The sequence below is a fragment of the Rissa tridactyla genome, chromosome 1 (assembly GCF_028500815.1).
Source record: "Rissa tridactyla isolate bRisTri1 chromosome 1, bRisTri1.patW.cur.20221130, whole genome shotgun sequence".
Classification (NCBI taxonomy): Eukaryota; Metazoa; Chordata; class Aves; order Charadriiformes; family Laridae; genus Rissa; species Rissa tridactyla.
Window position 1 is genome coordinate 104,667,704 of NC_071466.1, and position 25,480 is coordinate 104,693,183.

At 46.3% G+C, this 25,480-nt stretch overlaps 2 protein-coding genes across 2 annotated transcripts in view; one reads left to right on the forward strand and one right to left on the reverse strand.

Annotated features, from left to right (window-relative positions):
* Window positions 1-1,512: 1,512 nt before the first annotated feature.
* Window positions 1,513-6,828, reverse strand: SOD1 (superoxide dismutase 1). The gene is made up of 5 exons (XM_054188097.1): window positions 6,670-6,828; window positions 5,780-5,873; window positions 5,200-5,269; window positions 3,022-3,136; window positions 1,513-2,102 (listed from the first exon to the last, which is right to left on the reverse strand). Exons 1-5 carry the CDS (start codon window positions 6,742-6,744, stop codon window positions 1,992-1,994), a joined length of 465 nt encoding a protein of 154 aa, XP_054044072.1. The 5' UTR covers window positions 6,745-6,828; the 3' UTR covers window positions 1,513-1,991.
* Window positions 6,829-7,090: 262 nt separating this feature from the next.
* Window positions 7,091-25,480, forward strand: part of TIAM1 (TIAM Rac1 associated GEF 1) — a 217,878-nt gene continuing 199,488 nt past the window's right edge. Inside the window, exons 1-3 of the mRNA XM_054188086.1 lie at window positions 7,091-7,284; window positions 9,328-9,437; window positions 14,427-16,226. The gene's annotated coding sequence lies outside the window, so the exon portion shown is untranslated. The remainder of the gene's footprint in view (window positions 7,285-9,327; window positions 9,438-14,426; window positions 16,227-25,480) is intronic.

A 25,480-nucleotide genomic window follows, 5' to 3' on the forward strand; every position in this document is an offset into this window, starting at 1 on the left:
CATCATCTTTACAGCATCACCTGTGTAACCGTATCCTACCCTTCTAACAACTACCAAGTTTCTGGCTTTCAAATAAACCAGAAATTCTTACTGAAAGATTAATTAGCTCAGTGTAGGCATCCACTGCTGATAAAGAGACTACAGTGACAAGAGCAATTAATACCTTGGTTATGGAGCCTGTGCCTGCCCGATACAGTGATTTGTTTGTACATAAACCAAGTATTACACATCCTTCAATACAGCATTGACTTAGAGGCTAGTATGCTATCAAACCATTAACCCATCGAGAGAGAACAGGTTTGAAAGTCAAGATCTTCATACGCCAGGCTTTCAGAGCACCAAGAACAGCTGGGAGCGCTCATTCCACTACAGCTCCACCTACCAGGTACTTGCTGGTTTTCCCCCCTTACGGAAAGGGCAGACAGCCTAACTGTCCTCTGAACTTCTGAAAAGCAAAGAGGTGATGGTGGTATTTGTGTGTGTTCAGTGTCCCCCGATGCTCAAGGAGGGAGCTGAAAGTTGCAGTCGCTATCTGAACTCTGCTGCAGCAGCTAAATCAGAGCCTAGATTAATCCACTGGAAGAGGTACAGGTGGGTAGAGACTGTACACACAATTGCTTGCCACCTGCAATGTGAGTTTGGAGTGTTTTTACAGTGTTCTTGCTATACTACCAAAAGCCATTCCATCTGTAACATGCTACACTGCAATCGGGGTGTCTGGAACTACAACCAACTACTTCCACGGATATCTCTTATGTACAAGATAAAGGAATGTTGATACAAGTCTTCATTAAAATTAATTTCTCTATTAAAAGACTTGGAAATTTGTGTTTAAGAAGTACATACAAGAAAACAGTGAAAGCTGGCACTAGTACACAGTGATTACACTGCTGAACAGCTTCATGAAATTAAATATGTAACTTCTGGCTATGTCATTTTTAAGGAAAGATCTATTCCATACTAGACACTCCTGCATAGCTTGAAGAAAGGCAGCGTCTTTACCAAGGCACCCAGACTTCCACTGCACACCAGCCCACAACCACCCAACCCACGCAGCCAGAGGTCCAGATGAGGCGCAAGGACACATGCTGGAGCCAGGCCATTCTATGTGCTTAAGGCTTCCCCACCACACACACACTTTGCATTCACATGCAAGTGTCACACACCACGACATCTTACAGCAAGAAGGTACATCTGCAAAGCAGCAGTTGTCCTTAGGTACACAAAGCCCCTGGCAGTAACATACCAAGGGGGTTGGATTGTTACCACAGAACATGGGAATCTGTCACAGGAAAACACATGACAACACAAGCAAAAAAAAAAAACTATACTGATGAGCTCAGGTCTTAGCTGTTCAGGGCTACTGGCTGGAAGCAACTTGTTGGATGCTGTCAGCATCTAGCAAATTAACTACTGACATTATGATATCCAGGCCTACATTTCCTTTGTTAGGAAGTCAGCAGGGAGGGGTTTGGTGGTTGCTTTTTATTTTTATAGACAGCAAGACCAAGGTGTATTTGCCCAGCAAGTTTATTACACAAGTTTGAAACCTACAAATGCTGCAACTTTGCCAGGAGGAAGCCCTGATACATGCAGTGCCTACTGCTCTTTGGTGAGTTGTCTTCCCAACGCTCATAAGGCTAATCCTCCACATCACACTGCGTACCAGAAGCTTTGGTGCTCAGGACGTGATCACTATGATACATCTTCCATTACACAGAATGGTAGTTCCAGTTAGTGAAGTTATACTTAATGGTTACAGCAGATGCTTTAGCAGAAGACTAGAGAGACATTCCATCAGGGTCACTTTAATTGCAATATACATCATACAAAATTAAGTCAGCCTTCACCAGTTTAAGTGATACTCAGAATGCAGAGTAGTAATGAGATTAAGTGATAAATGTTTTGCTTGCACAACAAAGGGCAAGTACAGCATTTGCAATGAAATACAGCCCATTTATCACTCATCTTAAGCATTTCAGGTACAATACTTAGCTCTTTGCTATTCCAATTACACCACAAGCTAAACGAGGGCCAGCATTTCCAGTTATTTTGCTCTCATTATCTCCCCCTCTACCCAGGTCATCGCGTTTTTCATGGACCTAAAAAAAGAATTGAAGATATCTTAATTCATGTTATTGCATAACTCATCAACATTTTTCACTACTCCCATGAGTAGCAGCAGTGACAGCAGCAATGCCAGCTACCAGCACGGTGTGTTACACAACAGAGGACCTACTGTAATCACGTAATGCTGAATGCCAAATTGATACCCATGCTAAACACTTAGACTAGGCTTGTCTAGAAAGCTAAACTGCCTTCAGCTGAACTTGTCTGAACTGGAAGTCAAGCCCCCATGTTTCAAAAGTCATTACGAGTCCAAGAGCAAGCTTGGACTTAACATTCAAGGTCACCCTTACAACACAAGGCTGACTGCAGGCGCAATGCCTTGGCTGTGCCACCCTACACATGTCCCTGCTCCTTGGCAATCAGTCCAAGCCTGTGTCCTGCAGGTGTACAGTCAGATGATGCCAGCACAGCCTGGAGTCCCAAGGGAAACAAGACTGACAATGCTCATGGGTGGCCAAGCCCACTCCACCTCTACCTCCCTCCTTCCCAGGGACACCATGGCACAAGTCACACCAGAGCAGTACTAGTGAGCAGTGCCCCAAAGTGCCCACTGCCATGCTTTTCAGTGACAGCGTTTGTGCCAGGCTGCCAGCTCCTTCCTCAAATCAGGTTACTTCAGTCACTCACAGCGGGAAGAAGCAACATTAAATGGAGAGGAACACCTTCAGAGGGCAGTCAGAAAGTTAAGATCTCACTGCAGTGAAGTGCCATACTAATACAAAGAGGACTTTCAGGCAGGGCTTCAAAGAACTCCCCCCACATTAGAAATCTTGCACTACAAGTCCTGTAACACGCACCAGGGACTGGCCTCCAGCATCAAGAAGTCTCCACTCGCTGTCAAGACTTCTGTAAAATTCCTTAAAGCATCCAAGTAGGTACCAAGACACTTACCACCATGGTACGTCCAATGATGCAGTGTGGTCCGCTAAGAGAAATGACGGAATCTTCTATGTCCACATCTGCCACTCCTCCTTTAGCAGTCACATTGCCAAGGTCTCCCACATGCCTACACAAACATGTAGAGAAAGTCACAGAACAATGGGTTGAATTGAAAGCCCTTCTATGTGATGGCCTGGACAACACAATACTCATAGTTACTGCACTCAAGTACTCCTCCAACTTATCTTAAAGAGAACATATGTCCTCATTTACCACCACCAGTCAATCCTGACCACTTCCACTATTTTAACTCCTTCACTTCAAGCAATGATTAAAATTCAGTCCGAGGCAGAACTTGAAACTGGAAAAATAACCAACTTTGGGGAAAGGAATGCCATCACTCTCTAACAAGCCAAGCCAACAGTGCACAACTCTTATAGACAAGAATTCCTCCATGCTGATGGCATCTCTCTCTCAAATTAGGTGAAATAACATTTCCTGCACATCAAGGTTTGGTGCAAACACTGCCATTATTAAGAGCTTTTAATGCCTATCACAAATCAGCTATTCCACGAGCAGCTGCAGGCTCTACATTTAAATACGATTAGTCTACCACACAGTTTTTAATCAGAGCTAGATTTCCACTAGGACTTCCCTTAAGAATTAAGCCTCACTGAACTTCTGGACATTCCAGTGTCTTGTTTCCCACACATCTGCCCCAAATAAACCATTCACTCAAAAGACAAGTTGATGATGTTCTGCAAGACCCATCTATCCAGATTCAGACCCCTGAATACCAACTTGTTTCTAAAACTCTCCATGCATGCTCAGCTTGCTGAACATTGATCAGCTTCTTCAACAGCATAGCACCGCTTTCATACTTTAACCAAGTCCTGTAAAATCAGGCCAAGGGTAGTTTTCCCTTTAGGAATTTGCTTGATTTAAGCTTCAGTCCAATTGTTTCAACTCTACACAGACAAAAGCATGATCTAGTTCTTACACCCTCCTAAGGAATTCCCCAGCCTAGAGCTGCCTGAGCAGACAGGTTACACCAGAAGCAGGATTTGACAAAGCAGAACCAGCAGAAGCCATGATGTTCATGCCATTTTGACCTTTAGCACTGGAGAAGGTGGCTGCCAGTGAAGCCCATGAGCACACCATTTCATGCTGCTCTGTCATCCAGCCTGCTGGCTAGCAGCCAGCCTGCTTGATCTGGCATGCAACCAATCACTTGGGTATGATTTTATCAGTCACAGAAGGTGTGGTTATGGACATAAATGTGAACATTCAAAGGCCAGTCCCAATGCCAAGCTAGTACAATGCTAGTCCAGCTTATCTTTTACACTTGCTCCTAGCTCCACTCACTGCCACACTTCTGCTCTTGTGCAGCCCCCTTCCAGTCCCCAAACCCAGTCAACATACCATTTAAACCAATTGTTCAGACATCAGGTCTCAAACAGCCAAGGGTTCCCTGAAGGCAACTGGACTCTGAAAACTGGTTCCAGAGGAAGAACTAGGTCTCAGCTCCCACTGAGGAAGTGATGCTCAGCATAAGCGTCAGACCCCATACTGACACACAGCCCCTGAAGAGTACATACTGTAGGCAGCACAGTACCTAAGCTAACAGGATAAAAACAGTCCAGCACACCCAATAAAAAGCCACCATGCCTGGGCACACACAGCTTTGTATTCATCTTGCAGCCCCCCCTAAAGCCTCAGCACCTTCCACTGATGATCCTGATCTGCCACATGACAAGCCTGCATACAGCACAACAACTGAGAGTTTAAGGCTCCTATTGTCAAAACCTGGCTTTGAAACAGATGCAAACCACCACCGTCCAAGTAAGGCTTTAACACATGAACTCCCCCAACTCATACCCTGAGGACCCTTCACTCACTAAGAGCCTTGCCTTTATTTCCCCTTCTCCCTAAGCTATGATAAAACCAAGACTATGTCCCAAAGACTACATTTTACCCACACTCTTGGAGCCAAGGTGTCTAACAAATTGCTGTACGGTTATGACAGCCTTTTTCAAGTGACCCTGGAAGTCCCACAGGAATTAACAGTTTTATTGTGGTATTGGCCTACAATTATTCATGAAGCGGCCTCCCAAGCACAAAGTAGCACTTAGATGGCCACTGCATGAAGTAGCAAGAGGTCCAGCAGGAGGCCAGGAACATTAAACTCACCTTTCTGCATCATTTGGTCCACCATGCTGCTTGCCTTCAGGATTGAAGTGAGGACCTGCACTGGTACACCCTGAAAGAGAACACAGCCATCAAGAGATTTTTTTTTCCCAGTAGCCAGTTTAAATCTGTTGCCTACACAATACACCAAGGTAGCCCTCTTATAGGCAGAGGAAGTAAAGTCACTGATGATGAAATAGCTACTCTCCTGTCTAGGAGAGGATGTTCTACTAACCCTCTGGAAGCAAGTAACCTACTACAGACTTACATAAAAGTTCAATAAAGTAAGATTACTTATTCTAGAACACTCTGGCTCAGATCAAAGCTTTTTTATGTCTTGACACTAGGCTATTAAAGTATTTAGGTTAGTGCTTGATACATCAGACCTCAAACACCAGCCTAAACATGTTCAAAGTATTAAATGGGAGGCAATTCCTTAGGAAATGTTATCATTTCTTAACACAGATTTGCAGTCATAAGACCCAAGTCTTACACTAGTTGCAGCTGCAACACTAAAAGAAGCTCTCTAAAGCTGAGCAATGACATTACAACTGTAACTCAAATGCTTGGATAGACATCTTACCATTTGTATTGTCACCAAATTCATGGACATGGAAGCCATGTTCTCCATCAATCAAGCCACAGATTCTTCCAGTAACTTTTACTGGTCCGCTACCCTTTAATGGAAAGAGTTTGTTATCAGCAAAATACTAGAAAACTAAATGACCTTGGATAAAATGAAGCTTTATAGCCAACACAAAGCCTTAGAGGCTCCACTGCAAGTTCAGTTACAAAGGCATCAATAACCACCTTAATTGATTCTATATCCCAATACAGTATTTCACTGAATGTTTGCATTTATTTAGCCACCTAAAATATACTCTTTATGTATCAGTAAGCAGAAGGAATGCCCTTTACAGATTCCTTGCTTTTGAGAACAATCATGTACTTCCACTTGGAAGTACAAGTAACCATAAAGTCATTCCTCCTCTACAGATAAGAGTACTGCCTGTACACAACCCCAACTTATTTATTGAGTATAATGACTGAGTGCTCAAAAAGGCTCTGGGCCATTTAGCAATTAAAGCTCCCTTAAGCTCTACTCTGACAGCACTAAACAAGCTCCGCAGGAAGCCTGAGGGTCCAGCGCTGAGCTCAGCTGAACAACCCCGAGCAGGGCAGAGGGCACACGCTCGCTACCGGCGCCACCAGTGCTCTCCCACCCCCTCTCGGCGCTGCGCTGGGACACTCAGGGCGACACAGGGTACGGCAACCCGGGGCGCAAGGGCAACAGCCCCGGCCCCTCCCGCCACCGCGGCCGCGGCCTAGGACCAGCCTCCGCAGCCACCGGAGAGGAGGAGGGGGAGGGAGAACCGCGCCGCCCGCCCCGCACAATGACTCAGCACCGCGGCCGGGCGGGCACCCGAGGCAGAGGGAGGAAATGCAGAGCGACGGGGTCGCGCCGGCCCTTGCCTGCTGCTGGAAATGGATGATGCCCTGCACAGGGCCTTCCCCCTTCATCACGCAGACGGCCTTCAGCGTCGCCATGTTCCCGCAGCGGCCGGAGAGCGGCGCACAGCTCTAGCCCCGACAACCAGCACCCGAAGACTACGGGGCTGCCCCTCCCGCCGCCTTTATATAGGACGGCCCTTCAGGGCCGCGGCCAATCGCCGTGCGCTCGCGGGTCGCCTCGCGCGGTGCTTACGCGGGGTCCGGCCAATCGAGGCGGACGGCTGACGTGCAGCGCGCGGGTGCGCGCCAATCAGCGGCACCCGCCCCCTGGCGGTGGGGGTCGTTGTGTAACGGCGGTGGCGGCGGCTGTTACAGGTGGCGTTGTCGCCGCGGGCGAAACGGTCGGGGCGGGACCCGCCGCCGTGAGGGTAGGGAGGGGAAGCGGGGCCTTCTCGGTCGGCAGCGGAGTGGTCTCCGGGCCTGGGAACGCCGGGCAGCGGGGGAAAGAGGGGTCAGACCCTGCCCTTTGGCGTACTCGGCGGTTTCTTTCGAGAGCCTGGGGGAATTTGCTCCGGCGTTTCACGTCGTGGTGGCGCTTGGGCCCTGAGGGACCCCTGTGCTTCAAGCAGTCTCATGGTAAAGCTTTCTCAAATCATCAGGCTTCAGTTTCTCTGTCTTCCAGTGTTACGATTTCACACAGACTTAAACCTTTTCCTTTAGGCATGCCCTAAAGTTGAGACACGAGGAGAGGCAGCACCACTGTTGTTTTCCTCTTCTGCAAATATTTTTCTTTGCATCTCTTTCCCTCCCCGGAGGCTACTTTCCTGTATTATTCTGACTGAGATGTGTCACATTGTGAACGCCCATCTAAAATTAGAATGCAGTTTTGAAGTTGCCCCTGAACAGCTTTGCATTTCAAAATAGTTGCCCTGCCCAGGAGATGTTTTGTACAGAAACCATCAAAGTTACAATGCAAAGCTGGTGTTGCTCTGCTGCTGACTTCTTAGAGACACCTTTGCACGTAGGCTGTCCACAGCAACAGGCTGGGTATGTGGTATGCAGCTCAGAGCTCTGTTTAAAATTGAAGGTTTTCTTGGTGTAGCCATGGATTGTGGACCACTCCCTGTCTGAGGGATGTGTAGGGGAGAGATGAAAAAATAGATTCTCTCCATGCTGATAACACTGACAAACCTTAGACTCACAGGAAAGGTTAATACCAGACTTGGGGAGCGTATAGCTCTGCGGTTTTGTTCAAAGATCTACAACCTTTGAGCATTTTAAAAAAGAAAGAAAGATTGCATTTAATTAATTCCTTTGGCAAACCCACATTGCTTGTTTTTCTGCTGCATTGTTCATGGAGAAGTTAAATCAGAAGCACAACATGATTTTACAGTATCTGGGACTTTAAGTAATCTGTGTATATCACTGAGGTATAAATGAGTTAAAGCCCAGGTGGTTTTAAGTCAGCTGGTTGAGAATGCCATATGGTCAGGGAAGGACGTACAAGGTTAGTTTCACACATCAGATTCAGCCATGACACCTGAGTCATGGCTCAGGTGACATGACTGAAACAAAGAGGGATTTGTTTGTTTGAGTGGTGTATTTCTCTGCTTGAGAAAGAAGCATCAGGAAAAAAAAAACAACACGTAAATAGATGGAGACTGTTTGTCTGAGAGACAGATAAAGATTTGTAGTTTAATCCTGGAAAGAAGCTGAGAGAGGAGAGCTGGGCAACTTCCTATTTAGGAGGCATCTCAGCACTATGAGTTAAACTCTACTTAGAGTTCCATTCCCCACCATGTGCCTGGAGAGAAGAGATTCTGTAAATTACTTGTGAGCAAACAGGTCTGTGCTTATGGCACAACAGGCAGCGCCCTGTGTGCTTGCTAGATCAAGAGGAAAGATTCCAGTGCCCTCAAGGCAAATCTTGTTTTATGTAAAATGGTTTGTAAACTTGGAGGGATAGTAGTGACGCATTTTCCTTTCAGTCATCTTTGGCTTCCCATATCACTATCTTTACTTATCAGTGCCCTTTCATAAAGAGGGGCATCTTGAGTGCTATGTTGTAGTGCTTTCTCTTATTTTTAGGCCTCTCTCCAAATCTGCCTGTGTTTTTATCAGACACGTTCATTCCTTTCTTCCTGGAAGTAAGTTTTCAAGACCTGCCCTTCTTCATGCCTCTACATGAATGTAGGACAAACAGATGGATAAGAGCCGGATGTGTCAGGCTTCTTAATATGTGAAGTGAAATAATACTGATTTCAGAGATTTATCACATTAGGCATCAATGTCAGGTTACCTGTGAAGGTACCCTGAGGTGCCCGATGCCTGTGTTAGGCAGAATGCAGCTAACAAAGCTGACGTGCTAAGAGACACCACGGTGAAGAGATCAGCAGGAGGAGGCTAAAGGAGAGATGTGAATTTCAAGGACTAATATACAAGAGTTCATATGGTGCATGCAGAAAGAGATCGGTAATCTTATATGGGTCATGGCCTCACCTTTTAGGGTGTTTTCTATTGCTCTTTTCTTTCACAAGTACAATAGAAATACAAAAGTGTTAGTTTACAGGTATAGTCTTTCACACAAATCTTACACAAGAAGCCAGGGAAAGGTTTTTGTTTTGTTTCCTTCCACATACTTCCTTTTAACTCATTTATCTTCTTAAATCTCGCCACTAGGTGAAAAAATCCACCCCAAAGAAGCTGAACAGGGTGTTTGGTAGCAATACCATATTTTGTTATTTGGAGTATCCGAGTCAAAGCAGAGAGGAAAGAAGAAAAAGTGCAAGGTAGGATTACAAACTTTGATAGCAGGAACTACAGTAGGACAGAGGATCTGTCAGGCATGAGAAAGAGTGGCATCTCTTGCAACTCTGGCACCTCTTGTTTGACAGCCCCCTTTGCCCCATACCCTGGTCCTGCCATCCCAGCTTGGAAGAGGCCTAGAGCTTGGGCCTAGCTGCACCTTTATAGGCAAACTGGTGATAAAGTGGGCTGATCGGGAGCCCAGAGGGTTGAAGCAAGTACAGGGCAGACAAACTTAAGGCTGCGTGGAGACACAGCTTTGTCTATTCGCCCAGTTCTGTAGTTGTTTGGGAAGCATATCTGCTGTAGCAGGGGAGTGAAGCAGTTTTTAGTGTTGATCAAAAGGATTGCTCTCATTGCATAAGGGTAGACATACAGGGATCTCTGAAGAACTAAGATTCAAGAAAGTCTTGGTTATTTCCTAATTTGCCAGCAAATTAGGAAAATGAAGGGCAAACCATTAGGGCAAACAAAATAATTACTGTATGATTTAGGTTAACAGAAGTCTAATTATGTAGACAGAAGCTAATAAACTTCTAAGCAAAATGTGCAAAAGTAACAAAAAATCCCAAGTCCTTATGAACTGTAAAAATACGGCATATATCAAGCATAAAGCCCATGCAGCACATTAACATACTTTCTGATCGAGATTTTATATGGATTAAAAAATTAGAGGCAATTTTGAGGGTTGTGGTTCTCATGGCAACCATACCTCTGGCACCTTGTGCAAATATATAGTATTTTCTACTTGTGATAACTCTTCTGGAAAAATACAGAATGAAACTAAGATTGCAATGGTAAACATCACTCCAGATTGACTGAGCTGAGTTAGTGAGGTGCTCACTCATCAAAATCACTGCCCACAAATCTGCATTAATGTAATTACTTATGTTTATTCTCTTACATTAAGAAAAGCAATCAGGAACAACATGAATTCTGAATGATAATCCTTCCTATAGGCCTGGATGTGTGTCTCTGGAGGGGAGACTGCTGGTGGGATAAGTAGAGGTGTGCTCATCCCAGCACGCAGGAAAGCAGACAACTGTCTCTTCTCTGCAACCTTGAGCTCTAGCAACTGAGAATCCTAGCGGGGCTGGATCAGAGCAGTCCTTCCTCCTGCCCCTGGAGCAGATCTTTGGCTATTCTTAACCCTTTTTTCCAGTTCAGCAGCTGAGTAACCCCTGTTAACACGAAGGTGATGAGCAGTGGCTTCCCAGGGCTGTAATGGACAGGTTGCATGATCTTGTCATCTAGATCTTCTCTGTGGAAAGGTGGAAGCTGCATTTCCAATGTTAGTGTGACCTTGCACTGTGGCATTATAGAACACTTGCTGCACCTGAGAGTCACGTATTGCACAGAGGACACAATATATGCATGTTTTTTCAGGCTTGCTCAGTAAGGAGAGTGCCGCACCACATGTAGATTATTATTCTGGATTTTGAATGGTCTGGAAGAGGCTTGTGGGTTGGTTTGATTTTTTCCTTTGGGATCCCACAGTCTAGATGCTGGAATCTCCTACTGTCTAATGCTTTGCAGCTGGACTCAGCTATCTACGTATCGGTGTCCAGCACCATCTGAGATACTCCAGGCTATCTCCTCTGGCCTCTAGCTGCTACAGAAGGGGTCCTGAAGCTGCTGTTCCCTATCTGCCAGCCCCCCGTGCATCCCCGAAGGCACTCTATGGCATCTCAAAGAGCACTAGATACCTACGCTGAGAAACCAAAACAAACCCCAGGCCTTTGTGTTGTCCTGGGCAAGACATCATGTGGCATTTAAATCTTCCCCGTTGATTACACATGGGTAATGACACTTCCCTGCCTCTAAGGGATGCTGGGAGAGGTAATTAGTTGAGTTTGTGTTTGTAAAGCATTTTGAAGATGAAATGTGCTGTGGAAATTATTAAGTGTTATTTCACTAGAAACTTTGTGATGGTGGCTCCCCAGTGGAAAGCCTGCTGTTCCAATTAAGGGGTAGTGGTTCTGATAACCAAAGTATTCATGTAATTAAAATAGTGTCAACTGGAAAGCCTTTACACGGAACGTACAAGATTAAAAATAACATTCAGTTTTAACAGCTGAACTGAGCTAATCTGTCTGCTGCAGGTTCCTCATCCTCCACTACTTGACAAGCTGAGTAAACTTGAAACATGAGACTCAAAGGAGAGGTTGTGTAAATGTTGATTAAGACCTTTGTACCCAGCATGGGGCTTGCAGCTACAAGTTACTACAGCCCTTCTAGGGCACTGGTGCTATTCAAGGTCTGTCCACTGATTTATTTTTTTTTTTCTTTTTTGCTTGTTAACATTCACCCAGGGCTGGACTTCAAATATTTCATGCAGTACCAAAGCCCGTGCATGTTATTCCAGCGTGTATTTCTAGTGAATTCAATGGATGGTACAGATTCCCTGCTGAACCACTTATGAAGGTCAGCAGTGGGCAGTCTGTGAAAGCAGTGCAAAACTGATGCTCAGTGTCCCCTCTCGCCCATGCACCTCGTTATGGGCACGCTCTGAAGGAACTGGGCGGTAGGTGCCTGTGCAGCGCAGGAGCAGTCTCAGGAGAGGCTGCTCCTGGCAGTGCTTGCTGCCAGGGGGATTTCAGACCAGATTCCTAGCAGCTGCTAGTGCTGAGCTAAAATGCTGACAATTTTTAAATTATATTAGGAAAGCTATGGTATTGTTTACCTCTGTCTCCCTGAAAGAGCAAGAAGTAGCTTGTAAGAGAAACCATAGCCCTCCGTTTCTGCTCAAAAGTCTGTGTGACCTTTGGCTAAAAAAAATCCTGAGAAAGGGAGGAGTTCCTGCCAGGCACAGCCGATCCTGCAGCGCCTCGCTCAGAGCTTGTGGGCTGGAGCTCCTGCACACCCAGCAGCCCTTGTGAGAGTTTCCCCATCGAAACAGCCTGACAGGCTCAGCCTGGGAGCACAAAGCATTTAACAGTGACTGTCAGGATTGTCATACGCAAGACAGGATGAATGCACGCATGGATCTTGTGGATTCTCCAGGTGTTTGCAGAAAAAATAATTTGCAGAGGTCTTTATGAGAGCTGATGCTATAGCACAAAGTGATGACTGCAATCAAACTGAGTTGTGAGGAAACATAGCTGAAATTTAAAATGTCTTTTAAACTATTAACTGGATTTTTATTTTTTTATACTTGGCTTGAATAGTGCATAAAAAATTCAAAAGAATATTTTGGTTAGGGTAATGAAAACCACAATTTGAGGCCTTATTCTCTGGCACATACCTATTTTAAACTAGCGTTGCTCCCTCAGCCTCAGTGCATTCACTCCCCACCTTTGAGCAGTTTATTTGCTCACTTGGATTACAGGCAGAGAAGCCCAACCACAACCAGCAGCCACAGAAAATGGCTGCCCCAGTGTGGACCCTGCCCAGGTGATAGGCACCTCTCCTCCTGCCACAGCAGCCCCCCGCAACCCCCACCTCCTGCCGCTTCTGGAGGAATGGGGCAGAAGGCCGCGGGCAAACCCTAGGATTGTGTGCTGCATGATTCACCGGAGCAAAAATCAAGCCCAGAGGGTTTGGGTTTCTGCTCTCACAAGAACACAGGGCTGACGGCATGACCAAGGTAGGGCAGACCAAAGTCCTGCGAGTTCTTCACCCTGTTTCTGGCAAACAGGCATCTCTTGAGGCTGCGCCAGCGGAGCTCCCTGGTGTGACGCCAGGCTCTCAGCCAGCCCCACGCCAAGCCCAGGAGCAGCGGAGCAGGAGGTGCTCGAGCTCCGGCATCGCAGCCAGCGTTTATCGGGCATTTGCACCATCAGGAGGAAAACAAGTTTGTGCATTTTTGAAGGTACTCGGTGGCTGCTGGCAAGGCTGCTTCTGCAAGCAAAGCACACTTCATGTTACTGGTGATTAAAGTTTTTGTTATGAAAAAGTGAAAACATTGCCTTTGAAACTGGTCAAAGACAGAACATTGTCCAGAAAGGTCATCTGAAAGAAGTTTTTTTTTAAATTAGAGACTGTCAAAATTATTATGCATTCAGGAATGTTATTTTGTCCGCTGAAAGGGTCCAGGCACCTAAACGGATGCAACTAAAACATTGTGCGTGTGTGTGTATATAAATATATATTAGGAAAATATATTTAAAATATCAACTGGGATAAAAATCAAGTCCAAAGAAAGCTTGTACCTTTTCATAAGTTATATATATGTTATATATAATTACCTACTAAGGATTTCATTCACAGCGTAGAAAAAGAAAGCTTGGTCTTAGATTTTTAGCTAGGATTTTATTTGTTAAAGTCCTTATGGTTGTAACTAAACTCTTAATATCACTTGATATATAAGTTGCTTTGCGAATCCCAACCCACATAAGCATACGCCAGAGGTTACTTCCCGTGCGGTTTCATTTGGATATACTTTTCTGCACTCCCTGACACAAACTGTTCTGCACGCTCTCTTCAATATTTACCACATTACATTTTAGCAGTACAGCAGGTATCAGTACGCCAAAGGATGAGGTGGTTTGTTTGGTTGGGGTTTTTTTGCTTAACTCAGCTGTGTTGGGTAATCCTGGAGATGCAATCATTTGATTCAGTACAAAACCGCAGTGAAAATGCTAATTAATATGCAATTAGAAAATACCTAAATGATACAAGAGGGTAAACTATCCAATTTCTGCAGTGGGAGATCAAGACTGCAAAACAGAATACATCTTGGCAAATCTCCAGAATAACAAGGAGGTGTTTTTATTTGGATTTTTAAACATGTGACTTCTTCTCTGGAGATGCTGGGTGGTTGGGGAGCGGCTGAGTTCTTTCATGTGCAAGGAGCAGAACTCAGCTTGGGTTTTTATAGCTGTCAGTGAAATGAAGCTTCTGGGTGCTATTTTAATATTAGCAATTAATAAATGGGAATGCAGCTGCAAAATACCAGGTATTGTAATATGATTTCCACAGTACCGCATGATTAATATTTATGTCATCACTTTTCTTGGAAAATTTTTCCATAGGTCAGCAGACATCTCCAGCTTTGCCAAAAGGACGAAGTGCACCAGAGGAGCAAGCGTGCAGACTTTGCACCCAGCGTGCACACCGGGAACCATCATCCCTCTGGGTTTCTGTGATCTGGAATGCCTTCACAAAATGTGGCCAGAGCACAAACACAAGTTCCCAGTCAGGACTTGGGCACTATGGCTGTCAGGTTTTGTGGGCAGAGGAGAAAGTCCCCTTCCACATTCACTTGTAAGAGTCAAGAGACTTTTAAACACCTCCCTGTAGGTCTCCCCCAGGGCTAAGCTTTGTCGCTGCTCTGGAACAGGCTGCGGCATCCACGGAAACATGCATATGCCTTGGACCGTGTCCAGCTCTGTTGGCAATGCTGCCCAGCTTGTCGGTGCTGGGGACTCCAAACGGGCACCTGGGACGGGTGGGACATTCCCCGTACCGTTCCAGAAATGGAGTAATTTACACCTCCTAACGCCTCCTGGCAGGTGGGCCACCAAGCCACATGCCTCCGAACTCCTTGTCTATGCCGGTCTACCCACAACTGTGGAGGAAGATGAGGATTTGGCATCCAGCTGCTGGAGAGCAGCACCGCTTCCTGACTTCTAATCTGGTCCTGTCGCTATGATCCAGGCTAATTTGCACACTTTTAATAGCAGGGATTTTCTAGCTGGGATCACTCTGACATAACATGGTTAAGGAGCAGCTCTATGTGCAATTATGCCAGGAGGTCTGAGGGACAATGGCAACCATTGCTCGGGGCAGGCTGAAGGGCACAGATGGGTACAATGCAGCCCCAGCCATGGAGGGTCAGCCACCTCTCCAGACCCAAATCCTTACCATGAATGTTCATTGCAGCTGCAGCTGGCACCCCTCTGGCGAACAACAGGCCCAGCCAACTTCCACAAAGTAATTCTTGTGCCTTTTTTACAGCATGTCGCAGCTGCCACTGGTGATTGCTGGCTGTGACACTGGGATCTGGGCATGAACCAGAGGCATTCCTTGTAGGAACATGCCATCCTGCAGAGGTGTAATGATCAAGAGCAGCCCATTCACTTCAGGATGTGAAAGGCCACAGGCTCTGGAGGTGCAATTTTCATTCTCTCTGGGTCCCTCTCTCATTTCAGCCATGGGTAAGCATTGCCCTCTGGCAGACTTGCCTTCTGGCAGTGCCTGGCACCCACTGATCAGGATTACCACAGCTCAGAGCTGGCAAGTACCTTGAAGAGACTGCTGCTGGGAGGTGCGCAAAGCCGTCTGCTGCCTAGTTTTCCCTGGAGCTGTTGGCTTTTCATGGCATCCTGAGCATCAGGACTGTATTCTGGAGAAACAGCAATCGCAGCAGCTACTCCTGGGTCACTGCGGGGGCACTTGTCTTCACCCTGCCATCTGCGGGAGAAGCAATCACTACCATCGTGCTGGGTTTGCTCAACTACGCTGTGGAAACTTGTAGCAGAGGCAATTCATGCTCAACCACATCAGTGGCATCACCTATGTGCACAATGCCCTCGTGTTTCTGATCAACATCCCTGTCATGATCTTGGTTACCACTGATGTCTGTGGTGGACACAGCACCCATGCTGAGTTTTCAGGTTGTGTATGCCAAGTTGTGCCTGGCTCTGAGTAGCTGAGGGCCTGCAGGTAGTACCTCAGACATGGTTTGTTGCCAGCACAGAAGACATTATTTGGATGCCCAGGACCTGCTGTATGCCTGGGGATAGCAGAGGAGCCTTTAGCCTACCTGTTCAGGTCCATGTGTAGAGCCCACAAGAGCTCCCATCACAGAAGGATCACCTCTGCACTGGTCGGTGAGTAAATGCCCCTTATCTCCCTAGATACTGTCCCTGCTTTGGTTTGACTGTGGGACCCCCAGCTCCTCTCTCTTTTAAGCCTCCACACTGCTTCTTTACAGAGTTTTCTCATTGCTTTCATCTCAGCAGCCTCTCTGCACACCGAACTCCTCCTCTGTGTCCCTGAGAGCAGGCAGCAGCCTGCATGTCCAGGCAGCCCAAGCTGGGACTCCTCACCCCTGCGGGGCATGAAAAAAAAATGAAATGTTTTCTGTCTGAAAGCAGAAGGAGAATTCCCCACACTGGACCACCTTTCTGCTTTCTTCTGTCACTCTGAAAGCAGGGGATTGTGTCCTCTAGGGCTCTGTTAGGAGCCCACTGTGAGTCCCCCGCACAAATGCTTAAGCGGATGCGCAGACATGTCCTGGCCAGTTTTTGTGATCCTGCGGCTCTGCCTGCTCCATCTCAGCAGCTGCGGGAGAGGAGCAGACCAGAGCAGGATGCAGATGACTGTGATTTGACTGTGGTGGTGGTCAGATAATTGGGTTTTGGAGGATGTAGCAGTAGGTGCTGGGCTAATCTCACTAGTACAAGCCATTGCAACTACAGCTTGCTCCTTGCCTCCTGCCAGCCAACACTGAGAGCTCCTGTTGTGCCTAGCTGTTTCATAGAATCATAGAATCATTCATAGAATCATTGAATGTGTTGGGTTGGAGGGGACCTTTTAAGGTCATCTAGTCCAACCCCCCTGCAGTAAGCAGGGACAGGGGCTACATGAACTACATAGGGGCAACAGTGTGTGACTGTGTGATGCACCGTTGCAGAAACAAAACAAAGTCAGTTTTGCTCTGTACCCCCAATTCACTTTAATACATTTCCCCTGTAGCTCTTGGCTGAAGGTACTCACTGTAAAAGGGCAGGACGGCTTATTGCATCAGGTGCATGAAGCAGCATGTACAACATTTATGGGGATTATTTTACAGAGACTAAGCTGTAGATGATGCTTTCTAAAGAAAACAAGGGTGGGAAAGGAAAAAATATGCTTAAAACAAGCTAGACACAACATATCTTATGTGGTTTCTTACATTTTTTCAGTATACGCCTGGTGTCTGGTAGGACCACAGAGAAAAAAACACTGTGTGAATGATTTTAAATAGCGTGGGGGGAAGAGTTTAGAGGTAATGTTTGTTCCAGTCAATCCAGAGTTTATGAGTGATGGCAAGTGTATTAGTGTGTGCCAGCCGCTGGATGGCATTAGTGGTCCAGGTTTCCTTTGACAGAGTCTACCTTCCACAGTACTTCTACTCTTCATTTGCTAAAATACTGGAAAATTTGTAGTAGCTAGAAAAAGAAAATAACCAGGCACGTTGGTTATTTTATACATACACACGACTCCTCCTGCCCTCTCTCATGTAAATGTTACCATCTTCATCCTTCTTTGGGAAACCTAGAGGTGAAAGAAGAAATTCCAGTTGCGCCTTATAAACCAGCAGACCAACCACCAGCTTTTATGAAACGGCCGCTGACTTTTTGCAGCCCATCTCATCCCAGTGTAGGGCACTGGATTTTTATCAGTGTTGGGTTCAGGCGAGCCCTGCTCAGTTGAACCAGCAGTGTGCGAGTTGCTGGTGTCAGGCCCTGGGAAGTATTTAGCTCTTCAGAGAAAGTCCTGCGTGGGGAATCCTGCACCTATCTGACAGGCATTCAGATCTAGGGACTGTGAAAAATCAAAGCCCAGCTGAGCCAGGCAAGGTATTATAAGTTATACTTAATTCCCTGTTAGTGCATAGATCAGTCCATTTCAATTAAAATAAGACCTAAACGGAACATTTTGGGAAGACGATCCTTGCTCCATTAAACAAGAACTGTTGTCGTAGGCTCCTTATTGCCCTTCTCCTAGTATATCCCTTTAACCAGACAACATGCTTCATGTCTAATCCCATTTTATACAGATTTCAGCTTCAGACCATCCGGCAAAAGCACAACTTGGCTAAGACCTTATAGTCTGTTGGATATGCTTGATAACATTAAGATTTGTGGGTGAGGGGTCTGAGGAAGCAAAGGGGAAAAATGATGTAGGCTTATCAGATCAACAAAAATCAGTTTCCCCTTTTTAAATTAGGTTTGTATTTTGGAAACCTTGATGAATCTTTGGCTGTGTGACAATATAAACTGTGGAAAAAAAATCTCCTTCCTTATCCCACAGTGCCTGGGGAGGACAGTTGATAGTTTTCTGGAAGAGAGAATCTGTCTCACAAGGGTTGAAAAAAACTAGTCTGAAAGGAGATCAGAAAGCCTTCACGTTTGTACAAGTGATTGCTCTAATTCCTCTGGGGACACAGAGGACATCTCTATATGGCATCTTACATCAGACTGTAATAAAAACAAGGGGCATAAGGACTTGCTTGTGGGGGAAAAAGCCCATCCATTGCAGAACATGGAACCAGTCTGTCATGTTCACATGGTTTGTCTAGGGAAAAAGGATTTTAAAGTGAACGGCACAGAGATACTTTTTGAGTTTTCTAAAATTGCAATAATCACGTAATGTCAACAGCTTCGGTAAAAATAGCAGGATGCAGTCTTTTGCCCTTTGGCTACACGTAGGACCTCACTGGGACAGAGAGAAGTGGGGAACGTAACAACCCCACGTAACATAAGCCCCTTTTATGCATGAAATGGGAATACCAATTTAGACAACACCTGGCTCCTCCAACATACCATTTCCTGATTACACAGACCACTAAACAACTCACCCTGCTTCAAATACGAGAGCAAAATGCCGAGGACTCAGACGAGCTAATCCCATAACAGGATTTAGTAATGAAAGGGCGCAGGGGCAGCGCTGGTGCCCACCTAACATTACTGGGGCTGAATTCCTTGAGGAGCCTCCAAGGTTTTTGCCTCCCCCTCTCCCCTCACTCAGCCAAATGTACTACGCTAGGCACGGAATCATTTGTTCCCTCCACTTCCAGCACAAGCACAGACTGCAGTTTGTCCATGTAGGCAGAAAACAAGGACCCATCGTGGAGAAACCATTTGCTGGAATTGGAGGGTAGAGTGACATTACCTGCATTAGCCTGGCAGGGCTGAGTTACGGGAAGACAGCAAAAGCCCTTGTGTAAATAGAAATAATGGAACTAATAAACATAAATCAATAGGCACAAGCATTCAGCAACACCTAACACCCTCTGGTCCCCTCTGAGGTAGGATCTAACATCCATCACAGCAGGTGAGGGCAAGATGGATGGGTATGCTCTTGGCCCAGCCAGCTCTGGACTCCTGAGCTGCCCAAGACTGCACTGGCAAATTGCCTACGTCAAGGCATCTCAGAGGTTTAGGGTCCAAGCAGAATACTCTAAAAAGCCAGAATTCACGAAAGTCATGGACTTGTTTAAAACTGTCCTGGAGGATGCATCTCCAGAGAAGCTATCTTGGACGCTGGTTTCACCTGCTTTCTGCCTTTTCCCGCAGCTCTTACAGCACATATTCTCACTTGTGAGAGTCCTTGCAGGGTAGCACTTTTGTCCCTAGCTCCTCAAGAAGAAATAAGGTATGTCTACACTTGCTGAGTTTGGAAGGAGCAGGGAGTAAGTGCAAGCACTGGATTCCTGATTATCTGCACTGAGTAATGGTTAGGTCAATGTTTTGGAATATTTCATCAGCCCCTCCAAGGTATGTTTGCCAACAGAGCAGGCTAGCCCATAGCTGTGCACAGGGGCTGTGATGTTTAGCTGCTAAGCTAGGAATCAGTCCTTGGTCTTCTTCCATATGCAAGGAGTAGTCTCTTCTGTCACCTCATCCTTCACTTTCTAGCATTTCTTAACCATATCTCACATCCCTTTCAAGACCATGTCCTTCCAAAGGGACTATAGGCGAGACTGCCTGGGACCACTGCTCGAAGCATGTGGTATATGATCTGCCCAACCACTTGTTAAGCTGTGTCTTAAATTGCAGTAGGTGAATCCATGTTCTTGGTTGACCTTGGGAAAAAAAAAGAGGTATTACACCAGGGGTATTTGTGGCACCACAGACAGCAAGAGTAAAAATGACACAGATTTGCACTGTCTGCTTTATTTGTTTATTTTGAGGAAAGGCAGTGACCACATCAGTGGCTACCTACAGAAGCAATGATGCTAAGAGTGGCTTAAAAATATAGACAAATTGAAGGCAAGCTCATTGAGCTGCCTGCCTCTGCCCCCCATTCCCCCCTAATTCTTGCCTTTCTTCCCCATTCCATTCCACACCTACACACGTGTGGGAGAAGATGGTCTGTAGCAACTCTGATCACTGGTTTTGCTCTCCGTACTGACATCTCCAAAGGACTAGGAAGCTGGGAACGCTTCCCATTGCTTTCCTTCCCCGGGGCAAGGATGGCATGGGCAGGCCATGCTCTAACGCACTGTTAAGTAAAAGTTCACTCTCTCTGGCTTTAATATTATAAATGAATTATTCAAAGAGTCCGCAGGCACAATCGCCTTTTCATAAGGAGCAGGTAATCAGGAAAACATTAATATTTGAGGAAGAAAAGCTGCAGGCTAATGATTTAGACAGGAAGGGCAGGGGTACTCTCTCCCGTGCCTTTCATAAGCAGCTGTGCACCTCTGCCTCCCATGGTCCTGACACATTATGGGGTAAAGTATGATTAATTCTCCATAAATGTGTTTGGGCTGTAAGTTTGCCTCAAAAAAGCAAATTGATTCGACATCACTGGGGGCAGAAGGATTGAAGGCCTACTCACCCTCGAGCAGAGGGGCCTCTTGCCCCTTTCCCCTGTCACTCTGCGGGCTGCAAGCATGTTTCGCCAGGTAGCCCTTTTAGGAGACAGGACAACAGGCAAGTCCAATGGACTAGAAAGCTACGTCCATAAGAGTTGCTCTGGGAGTATGTTCCTGCAGATCTCCATGCTGCTCAGAGTCACCTCAGTAACCAGGAAAACAAGTTACCAAGAGCCATGCTGAACGCTCTCCACAGGTGAATGCCCTGCTGCTGCAGCACATGGGCTCGGGAGCACACAGGTTGAAGTCATCTTTCCGCACAGCCAAGGCTGTACAGATTCCCTGAGTCCTCACGGGGAAGGTAACAAGGCCAGACGTGCAGCAGCCCAGACCTCAGCACAGCAAGCCACCCGAGCAGGTAACAGAGCAAGCTTATAATGGCCCATGCCAAAGCCAGGACCACCACGTCCCCATGGTTATCAGTGACGAAGTTCAGCAGGTGATGCAAACGTGGTGGTGCCCACCTACTGCAAGAAAGCCATCTCATGGCAACACAGCTCCCAGGTCGCATCTCAGTCCCCATCTCCCCATGCTCAGGGGGAAGAGCAAAGCTGTGCCCTTTCTCCCAGAGGGGCTTGTGCCTGACTAAGGTGCTGATGGGCAGTGTCCGACTCTGCATGGTCGGTTACCGCTTGCTTGTTCCTCACCATGCTCAGCTGGCAACTCTTCTTGTGTTGGGGAGCAAGAATGAAATGCCTTGTTCATCCACTGCTCAGGCTGTAAGGGGAATGAGCCAATGTTCATTTAGGTTTTACATGCACTGTATCTGCTCTCCAGGTAGTAATAGTGTTATGTATGACCTCCACTGAGGACTGCATGAAACTTTTGGGCTGTATAAATCCTACGCAACTCTCCAAATGGATTCAACTTTACATTGGCCATTGCTAAGCCTCTACCAAGGGGCAAGTTTCACCACTTGTGGGACTGACTTTCAGAAAGCAGTCTTTCAGTCACCTGAGCCAAGTATTCCTCGAGTTTTTGCTGTGACTCCAGTCACTACAGGACAAATAACTTGCCTAGAGGAGAAGAAGGAGTGGTGGGGACAAGAAAAAGAGGCAGGGAGGTTGTGAGGCGCTACAGTAATGGCGGATACACAGATGAGAGGTGCCGGAGGGGTAATTTTTTCCCTGCTGCTACCACCAGGTGATGCTACAGAGCAAGCCACCAGAAGCACTGAAGGCTACCTCTGTAGGAGACCGCATGCTTATAAGCTGACTAATGCCCTTTTCGAGATAAAATGACTTCTTAAAATCCATTCTTATTACTCAGACAGATATTTCTTAGACATCATCTCTGCGGAACATCAGTGCCTCTCCTGAATTACTCAGACGAGCTCTTCCCTAAACCTCCCCGTAAGGGGGATTACTGCACAGCACTGGCTGCAAAACTTGCCGTCACATCCCCAACCACCAAAGCAGTCAGGGGTACAGCACACACATGCATGCACCAGAAGGATGTCCACGTCACTCAGTGCGCCGCTGCCTCTGAAGAAATAACATGGAGGAACCAGGCAACAACTAGTCACCAGAAGTGACTCCTACAAATGGCCCACGGAGAAAGATGCCCCAGTTTGAAAATGGAGGAGGGGGGCATTTTGCATAAAACAGACAATCAGACGAACAAAACACCTTCAAAAGTTGAATCTGGAGTTAATGAACCTACTGGCTAAAAAGGCATCTCAGCTATAAAGAAGATGCTAACTTTTAAGATATATTATAGATGCTCCCCTCCTGCTAGCACCTCAGTATCGCACAAGCAGTATTACCTACCTCTCCTGCCACCTCTCCCTTGTGAGCATTTCAACAAGTACTGACTAAACTTGTTCTCATATTAGTCCAGCTGATTATCATAATTCAATTAAACCCAGAACAACTCATCTCAATCTTTTCTTAACATGAAGATTGCTGCTTCTGTTTCAGAAGTGAGGAAGGGCTTGTATGCCTGAAAGCTGCTGTTTCTCATCAGTATCAATGGATCTAGTGAAAAAACCCAACAACCATCTAACACCAAACCAAACTGCCTGTCCCTGCAAACACCCGATTTGTGGGCTTAGGCTGTGCCTTTCTCAATGGCAATGGCACCTCGAGTGACTTCTGGCTCCTCTCTGCTTTCCCCACCCAGTCCTACCTCTACTGTCTCCTTTTGCTGCACCGACACCACTGTTCATGGCGCTACTTGCTGTTTTCTTTACGTTATTGCTAAACCAGCATAATAGCTATCTGCTAAGGGAAGGTTCTCCTTTCCTTTTTGCAGGTACCAGCACCCTACTGTCCATCCTTCCAGCCTGCTCAGGGTGCTAGACTAAGAGAAAGCTGATGTCTTGGTTTTGGAGAGTTAATTTTTGGGTGACTGAGCTTGCTCACCGCCAGGTCAGATTGTGCAAGGCAAGTAGTGAGGGAGCAGGACCAACACTGCCCCTTTGCACTGTTATTTGCTGTTAAGGGTGGTTCATATGTGATATCAAGTTGCATCCCAAGAGAAGAAGTGAGATTGGTCAGCCTGCCTAGAGGTGCCACAGAAATCTATGTTCTCAGCCCATGTCTCCTGACGACAAAGCCTGCTGTTTGTCTGGTAGGCTGTCTTTCTTGCTCTGCCATTTATAAGGGGTATCTTTCATGTAGGCACTCTCCTCGCATCTAGCTTTCAAAATTTTGGTTATTTCTAGCCTCTTAAAGTGCATCCTTGACATTTCAGACAGTGCTCGTGCTCCCTATGAAGTTGGCACTCACGCACTCAACACACCAGTCTCTTGCTGGTTTATCCCACACCTCTATCTTAGTGTATCTGCAGATGGAAGGGTAGAAGAGGAAAATGTTGCCACAAAGTGTGCCATCCCTGTCCTCTCTGCTGACCTTTGTGGGTTCCTTAGAGTTCCTTTCACAAAGGCAAAAGCCAGACAAAAGCCTGCTGGGGGTTTTAGTGAGATGGTCACAAGGGCAAATGTCCCTTCTGGGATTTAGTTAAGGACAGTAAATGATTTTCTGTCTGTGACCTACATCAGGGCTGAGGCCAGGTTTCCAGTAGCAAAAAGGCTAATGCAATAACACAGATTTTGCTTAGGTTTACATGTGTGGGTTAAGATAATCCCACAAGAGACAAACATTTTCAATGATGGTCCTTTTTTTTCCCTCCTCATATAGGCTTTCCAGTAATGCATTCTTTATCCATAAATTAGCAATGACATTGAAAGAAACCCTTTAATACCATAAACCGACAACAAAACGGGGATTGGAAGCAATGGCTATTGCCTTCCCTGTATGTGTCCTTATGCCATGAGCAATCATACCCCTGGGAAAGCTCAGACTTTGCCATTATCCAAAGTACTCTGTGATTTTACATATCACTTCACTTGCAACCGGCAGTGAACGCAGATAACAGCACTTTTCAAAAGAAAGGCTAAGGTGGACAATAATTCATCAAATGCATCTCCTCTTTTACATAATCCTAGATGTGCGAGGGTGTGATCCTACTATTAGCCTGGCTGCAGCCTGAAAATTATTCAGAAAAATACTGGATGAAAAAAACAGGGAAGGCATTATTATAATTTTTGAAGCATGTAAAGGCCTGGGAGGGCTTCTTCAAGGGACTATAAGCGGTAATAGTTATTTAGCACTCATGGAAGCAGACCGTCCCTGCTAAAAGGGCTACTAAGCAGAGATAGTTACTTTCTGTGTATGGAGTTCAGGGTCTTGGAACCAGCCTGAGTTACTTTTAAAAGCCAGAAAGAAACCTCCATTATTGCATTTTTGTTCCCGTTTTCAAAGAAAAAAGAAGGCAACAACTTCTGGGTTGTGGTGAATGTCTTTTTTAAGCTACAGGCAAAACTGATAGGGAAAAGTAGAAGGCATGAAGTTCACCAGTACATAAGAAGTTCTAATTCAATCTGACTGTGATGGCCTGGTTAGGACGTCGTTGGTAAGCGATCACGGAATCACGGAATCACGGAATCTTCAGAGTTGGAAGGGACCTCTAGAGATCATCTAGTCCAACTCCCCTGCTAGAGCAGGATTGCCTAAAGCACATCCCTCAGGTCTGCATCCAGGCGGGTCTTGAAAATCTCCAGAGAAGGGGACTCCACAACCTCCCTGGGCAGTCTGTTCCAGTGCTCTGTCACCCTCACTGTAAAGAAGTTTTTCCGTGTATTTGAACGGAACTTCCTATGTTCTAGCTTGTGCCCATTGCCCCTTGTCCTGTCGCTGGGAACCATTGAAAAGAGCCTGGCTCCGTCCTCCTTAAACCCACCCTTTAGGTACTTGTAAACATTAATCAGGTCCCCCCTCAACCTTCTCTTCTCCAGGCTAAAGAGTCCCAGCTCTTTCAGCCTTTCCTCATAAGGGAGGTGCTCCAGTCCCATAATCATCTTGGTTGCCCTTCGCTGGACTCGCTCCAGTAGTTCCCTGTCCCTCTTGAACTGGGGAGCCCAAAACTGGACACAGTACTCCAGTTGTGGCCTCACCAGTGCAGAGTAGAGGGGGAGAATGACCTCCCTCGACCTAC